General features: G+C 32.9%; 1 protein-coding gene across 1 annotated transcript in view; it reads right to left on the bottom strand.

Moving 5' to 3' along the window:
* The window catches only part of LOC110022033 (probable LRR receptor-like serine/threonine-protein kinase At1g06840), a gene marked incomplete at its 3' end in the record, with an annotated part of 57,008 nt that overhangs the window by 35,123 nt on the left and 13,930 nt on the right, over positions 1 to 7,955 (bottom strand). The window contains 5 exon segments of the mRNA XM_020720807.1: positions 3,849 to 3,920; positions 4,255 to 4,326; positions 4,407 to 4,550; positions 5,405 to 5,476; positions 5,677 to 5,748. Of these exon segments, the coding sequence (XP_020576466.1) occupies positions 3,849 to 3,920; positions 4,255 to 4,326; positions 4,407 to 4,550; positions 5,405 to 5,476; positions 5,677 to 5,748 (432 nt within the window).

Here is a 7,955-nt window from a genome sequence, read left to right as displayed (position 1 = left end):
ATGTGATTATATATATATATATATATATATATATATTATTTTCAAGCGCGATGTTTTTTATTCCGGCTCTGCTAGGATTTGTGATTCGATGCGCGCCGGTAAGTCATCCTCCATGGCTCGTTCTTTGCCGGCGTGCCCGCCGGCTGCTTCCCAAACTTCCCTCCTGCCTTTCACGATTCTCTCGCACTCGGTACCATGACTGCTTTCATTCGACGTCCGGGCCGAAAAGGGGGTAAGCTCACTCTCTTCCTCTTCGACTCCGACAATGTTGATCTTCCATTCTGTTATTCCTTATGATGATATTTTAAAATTGAAAGGTTTGAGACTTGCTTCACGTTGTTGTTCGTGTAATGCGGCGGAGGAGTTTTGAGCATCTTTTCTTTTTGTGTCCTTATTCACAGTTTATTTGGCGGAAGGTTGGCCTTTGGTTTGGCATTATTCTGCATCTGGATAGGAATCTTTTTCTTACCACTCTGGTTTGTAAACCGGATCGGAAGCAGAAACATTTTTTACAAGTTTACCCTTACATTATATGCTGGTTTATATGGATGGCTCGAAACGATATCAAACATGAGGGTAAAGTCATTCATAATACGATGGTTTTTACAAATATAATTACTTATGTTAATATGTTTTGGAGGACGGGTAATGCTAAACAATGCTTCTTTTCGGGCATCACTTATTTTCAATCTTTGGGGTCCAAGGCTATGGTTGGGGGGAGGATACCGCAACTCCCGGTTTTGGTGAGATGGCGGCCACCTCTCACGGGTTGGGTAAAGTTTAACACTGATGGGAGCTGGAAATCTTGCAGTGCAGGTTGTGGGGGCATTGCTAGGAATAATGTCGGGGACTGTATTCTTTTCTTTTCAATTCCCTGTTTCTTTGATACTCCTCTTGAGGCGGAGGCTCGGGCCATCTTGACGGCTGTCATGATAGCTCATTCACTTAGTTGGCAATTTATTATCTTTGAAAGTGACTCTCGCATTTTGGTTGATATTCTTGCTAATAGAGTTGATGCCTCCAGGGATATTCTCTATTACATTAAGAGGTTGTGGGGGCATTGCTAGGAATAATGTCGGGGACTGTATTCTTTTCTTTTCATCTCCTTGTTTCTCTGATACTCCTCTTAAGGCGGAGGCTCACGCCATCTTGACGGCTATCATGATAGCTCATTCACTTAATTGGCAATTTATTATCTTTGAAAGTGACTCTCGTATTTTGGTTGATATTCTTGCTAATGAAACTGATGCCTCCTGGGATAATGCCTCCTGGGATATTCTCTATTACATTAAGAGGATTAAACTATTAACCTCTCATATGTTTATTATTTGAAGGTTCATACATTGTGAGGGAAATAGACCTGCAAATTGGCATTGTTATTTTTGGTAGCACAAGTTACAACCATTGGGTGGGATCCGTCCACCCCTCCCCCCTTCCCCTTTATACACTTTGGTTGTTGGGGACAAGTTAGATGATTCTTATGTCCGTTGTGATGGTTCCTGATAGCATGCCTGTTTGTTGCCCCATGTTTATTTTCTATGTATTTCGGTAGAATGGTTTGGCCACTATTTTGCCAAACAATTTGGATGGGTTATACGGCATTTTCTATGGTATTCAGGTCTCCTATCCTCTACTTTTTGTATTCATACTTCGGTATTGGGATGGTTTGGATTCTTTATGTCTGCTGCTTAGGGGCTGGGGATGTGGATGCCCCTGGGTTGTTCTTTATCGTGAATACCTTTGTGTGGTTCCACTTCCTTGCTTGCGACTATGTGGTGGTTTACTACTCACATTTTGTACTGTTACTACGCCATGTTCGATTTAGCATTTCTTGCTCCTTTAGAAAGAGTTGTTTCTGGACGAGGGCTCCCCTCTTTTTCCTATTCCTTTTGTGGAATTTCTTTCTTGTTATGTTCCTCTGTTAGATCTATTGCGGGAGCTCTCGTACGCTTTCCTCTAGACTACAAAGATAATAATGTGGTCATGGCCACCTCGGTTTACTGCCTTCTATGATGGAAAGGGATGTGGTTTCTCTCTTTTGTTTCTGTATTTTGATCTCTGCAGGATTCTCATGTGGCTTGCTCTACACATGAATTATTTGGGTCTCAACTGGATGTTGATGTCGTCTCATCAAACTCATTGAATTACATCTATATATTGGGTATACTTTTCTTTTGGTATACTGGATCTCATGTATTTTGGGTACACAATACCTTTTATCACTTTTCATTCATTTTTTGGCGTGGAGTTGTAATATGGATAGAGGAACCCTAGGACCCTCCTTTTGTTTTTAGTGGGGATCCTCCTACCCTCACTCACTTTTGTACTTTCTTTTTATATTAACACGTAGGGAGCCACGTGCTGCTCGAAAAGTGTTAAAATGGTCCACCAACTCTTGCTATGGGGTCATTGTAGCCCTTGAGTTTATAAAAATATCAATTTAGACCCCAATATCTTTTAATATGGGTTGAAATAGTCCTAACTGAGAACCATTTTGGCCCTCATTAAAATAGTCCAAGGAGAGAGAGAAAAAGAAAAATAATAATGTAACATTCAGAAGAGAGACATTTATTTAAAATTTTAATATAGATAGAGGAACCCCTAGGACCCTCCTTTTGTTTTTAGATGGGGATCCTCCTACCCTCACTCACTTTTGTACCTTCTTTTTATATTACACATAGGGAGCCACGTGTTGCTCGAAAAGTGTTAAAAAGGTCCACCAACTCTTGCTATGGGGTCATTGTAGCCCTTGAGTTTATAAAAATATCAATTTAGACCCCAAAATCTTTTAATATGGGTTGAAATAGTCCTAACTAAGGACCATTTTGGCCCTCATTAAAATAGTCTAAGGAGAGAGAAAAAGAAAAATAATAATGTAACACTCAAAAGAGAGACATTTATTTAAAATTTTAATATAAACAGTCACAAGACTATTTTGACAATTTATACAAAGACACACACATACTTAGATTTAAAATTTTTAATAAGAAAAGGAAAAATAATAATTTCAAGCCGGCTCATAACCGGATCAATTCAATCCACAAGCCAATTTCAAAAACATGTAGTAAGCTAATGATAGTAGGCTGATAATAATTGGTTCAAAACAAAAATGAAGAAAAAAAGATAAAACTAATGGACCTTCATCATTCTTCATATTCTTCCTATGGTAATTCGACTAGTGTTTTCTAGAACTATTTGTATCATAGTTCAAAAGCAATATTTGATAAACTGAATCTAAAAATGGCAAATTAAAATAAGGAAATAGTCCACATAAGTCTAGCATGTCAAATACACTGAACCTATAACCCTCAAAGAAATATTACAAAAGGCCTAAAAAAGAATAAATAATTCATTATAGTTTAAAGAATACATAAAGCTTGTTTGGGATCAATTCAAATTTTTTTTATGTTTTAAATTATTCTTCTATTTTTTAAAAAATTTTTGTTTAATGTATTTTTATCTGTTATATTTTTTTTCTTTCTAGAAATAAACTAACATATTTTTTAAAACACTCAAGACAACTCTTAGGTGTTGAGCGTTTTGAAAAATATCTTCATCAAACATACAAAATTTATTTTGTTTCAAATCAAAACATAAATAAAATTAAATTAAAATACAAAACAAAAATAAAAGTGATCCAAAACAGCCTCTAAGGAAACAACAAAAACTAATAAAAGAGCTATAATTATACCATCATGCAAAACACAATTATTTGTTCCAATGTATAACATAACACCAATAGTTGAAAATTTTAATACAACTGAATAGATACTCGAGAGAGAGACAATACATTAAATTAAAATTTAAAAAAGGCATTACGTGAAATAGCTGCTGTTAAAATTACATACAGAATTTTCAAATGCGGCGTTGTGGAAAATTCTGGAGGAAGATACCCAGTCAAGTTATTGTTATCAACAAGGCTGCAAAAGTTTGTAAAATTGGTTAAAAAATGTCTAATATGGCTAAACTCAGAACATCAAACACTTTAAAAGAAAACTATTAGGAAAATTTACACTTAATTCAGGTGTATTTACATATCCAATACCAAAACTCTAATTTTTACATTTATACTAACCAAATCTTTCATATCACATGAAAATTATTGTTATTTTAACTTTTAAAAAAGTGAATACACCTTTTCATGCAAAGATAAGGTGGCATGTATGTAAAATTTGGAGTTTAAGTGTTGGATATGAAAAAACATAGGAATTAAGCGCTATGTATGTAAATCTTCCAAACTAGTAATGCACTTACAGGTGAAGGAGACGTGGAAGTCGAGATAATTCTGTTGGAATTTGTCCACTTAATGAGTTATTATTCATGTGGCTGCATAAAGAACAGAATTAACTGATACATTTATTACAATATTTAAAAAGTAAGACATTGAAGTGAATGAAACTACTCACAGGTGCTTTACACTGCTCAGATTAGCAAATGATTTTGGTATTAGTCCTGATATCTGGTTCTCGTCAATTTGCAGCCTATTTAAGTTTACAAGATAGCCAATCTCGTCGGGTAAAGTACCGGAAAGCTCATTACCACTTAATAGCCTGCAGAGGTTTAAACAAAAGTTTAAAATAAAAGAAAGTAATCTTCAATAGGGGCATTTCCATACATACCACCCAATTCCTATGTATTTACATAACTAACACCTAAGCATTTTATACCACCCAGATCTTTTATATTCAATAATACCATTATTTCAAATTTTAAACAGTGAAATACACACTAATTCATGCATAGGCAAGGTGGCATGTATATAAAAATTGACGTTTAGGTGTTATAAATGTAAATACATAGGAATTGAGGGGTCTGTATGTAAATCTTCCTTTTCAATATCAAAACAATGTGCTTAGTATTAATAATTCACATAGCAAATGTCAAATTATGATGATAAAACTCCAGTTGAATACTACAATGTGTAGTGTATATAAATAAAGGGCAACTTTAACATTTACATTCATAGCACTCAAATATTTAATAGCACATAAAAAATGTCACTTTACTAACTTTTTAAAAGTTATATGCGCCTTTATATACAATAGGTTTATAGCATTAAGGTGTTATAAATTTAAATATCAAACCATGGGGGTAAGATATGTAAATCCATAAGAATTGTGAAATACGTGTGTAAATTTCATTATAAATAATTATGCAAAGGCATCAGAAAATAGTTCCATGAAATCCATCAAGAACAGAGTTACAAAATAATTCCCTTTAGAATAAGACAATTGCATGACAACCCTATTCGAGAGATTTGGTTTCATATGGATTTAAAACAATATGCATTGTAGTTCATAATTTGCAGAAAAAAACTCCACGTAGTTTTATGATGATGCCTTCAAACTAGAGTAATTTACAGAAGTCAGAGATCAAATATTGCAATAACAATATCTTAACTCACAGTAGTTTAAGGGATGTAATATTGCCTATCTCCTTTGGAATAGTTCCATTGATCTTGTTCCGCATAACATCCCTTCAGAAAAGGAAGATTCAATCAGAAACAAACGCCTTACAAAAAAAGAATGATCAGTATTAGGGATAAGGAGTTTGAGGGTCAACGAACTAAAAATAAAAATTTTTAGTGTCATTTTCAGGCACTGAAAAGAAAGTAAAATATTCTTTTTCCGGCACCACTCATTTTTTAATCTCCAAATTAAACATATTCAAACTTACAGTATCTGAAGTTGAGAGAAAAGACCAAGATCCGGCACCAAACTTCCTGAAACGTTCAGCCTCAAAAGTTGCCTAACAAGAGAGAGCAATATCGGTGATACATATAGATACTAAAAAGTAATATGCCTAATTGTTTATCTGAATAAAAAAGACTTAGCATATGCAAACTTCAGATTACATAGATATGTAATTCAAAAATCATTAAATATGTTGCACTTCTGCGAAACAATAAATTTAATAAAAAGTGACCCTGTGCTGGCATTGTGCAAGACAACTCACCTTGTGTTGGTTTTGTGTAAGACAACTCAGAGTTGGTTTTTTTAATGCAACTAATATGATATTCAAGCAAAGAAACATAAATGATTTATCTATCACAGGTTATCAATTACATCAACAACTTACATTTTTTTTAAAATGAAATTAAGTGATGTTATGGTCTAAGCCCAATTAATCATAAAAGAAGATAGATATAAAGAAAAATTGCGAGCAAATAAAATCAGAAAGCAATCAAATTAATCATGTACTATGCTACTATTGAATGTTAGAAGAAGAATGTCAAATTTGATACGTCAAGAGATAAGCTGTTCTACTTCCGATGTGAGAAATGAGTAATATCATCCCTAATCAATTCAATTAAGGTGAACAAATATATAAAGGCAGGTAAAATAATATGTTTGGCTAAATTGAAAACTATCAAAGAGGCAATTAATGACATAAAGGATAATTTTATGGTAAGTGAGTTTGCAGGTGTTATTCTTGAAGAACTTGCTAGTTTGACACTAGAAAAGAAAGTAGAGTTTACAACATATGTTCAAATAGGAGCTGCATTTATTATAAAAAACCTTACAAAATGGCCATTAGGAAATTGTAAACTCTACTTAATAAAATCTTTAATGCAAAACAAGTTCATTGCATATGCTTCCAGGCAATTGAAAAAACATACAAGAAATTATCCAACACATGATTTAGAATTAGTTGTTATTATGTTTGTTTTGAAAATTTGGAGGTATTCTCTCTATGGAATATTTACTGAATATAAAAGTTTTAAATATATGAATTTAAGACAGAGAATTGTCAGAATTGATAAAATATTATGATAATCATATACAATATTATCCATAAGAAAGCCAATGTGGTTGTTGAAGTATTAAGTAGAAAATTTAGGAGGTAGGTAATTTATATTTGTGGGTGTTAAGAGAATCAAGTTTGATCCAGAAATTTATGCATGAAGCTCATAATACAGAATATTTAACTCATTCAGCAGGTAAAAAAGAAATTAAGATTTAAAATGAATATTTTGGTTCCCTGGAATGAAGAAAAATAACAGAGTACGCTGCAAATGTGAAACTTATCAGGTAGTCAAAGCAAAATATTAGAAATCCAATGACATATTACAATCAGTGTTAATACCATAGTAAAAGTGAATTTGGCAATAAATTGTCATAGATTTTCCCAAATCAAAGAAATTGCACAAATGCATTTGTGTTATGATTGATAGATTAAGAAATTTAACACGTATCTTACATATTTGTCAAATTGATTTTGTTAGGAAATTTAAAAATTGTTTGTGGAAAAAATGATCAAATTCTATAAAATTCCTAAAATTATTGTATCTGAAAAAGATGAAAATTTTACATTCAAATTTGTAGAGAGGTATTCATACAATTTCAGGCACAAAAGTATACTTCAGTACATATCCACAGATGGATTACCAATCAGAAAGAATCATTCAAGTGTTAGAAGATTAATTAAGGTTATGTGTTCTAAATTTTGGTGGTAGCTAGGAGGAACATATTTCATTGATAGGGTTTGCTTATAACAACAATTATAAATCCAGCAATAAGATGACATTATATGAGGCATTGTATGTCAAGAAATGCATAACTCAACCAATTGGGTTAAAATTGGAGAGAGACAGCTATCGAGGCCATACTTAGTAGAATAAGCTACAGAGAAAATCTAGATTGTAGAAACAGATTAAGGGTCTGTTTGGCGCAGCTGCAGCAGCACTGCCTCAGGAAGCAGCTGTGGGGAAGCAACTGCAGGGAAGCTGGTTGTATGTTTGGTGCAGCTGCGTGAAAAATATTGTGAGTCAGTTGTTTCATGTAAAAATGACCAAACTGTCCCTGTTTGTTAAAACTGTTTTTAATTTTTGATTTATTTGTATAAATATGAGTGTAATATACATAAAATTTATAAAAATATTATTTCTTAATTAATTAAATGAAATAAATTATTTTTAATATTCATTTTTATAGATAATTTCTAAAAAATATTTT

This window comes from Phalaenopsis equestris, unplaced genomic scaffold (genome assembly GCF_001263595.1).
Source record: "Phalaenopsis equestris unplaced genomic scaffold, ASM126359v1 Scaffold000164, whole genome shotgun sequence".
NCBI classification, from domain to species: Eukaryota; Viridiplantae; Streptophyta; class Magnoliopsida; order Asparagales; family Orchidaceae; genus Phalaenopsis; species Phalaenopsis equestris.
Note: the sequence above shows the minus strand (reverse complement) of the source record. Positions and strands in the feature narration are given on the sequence as shown.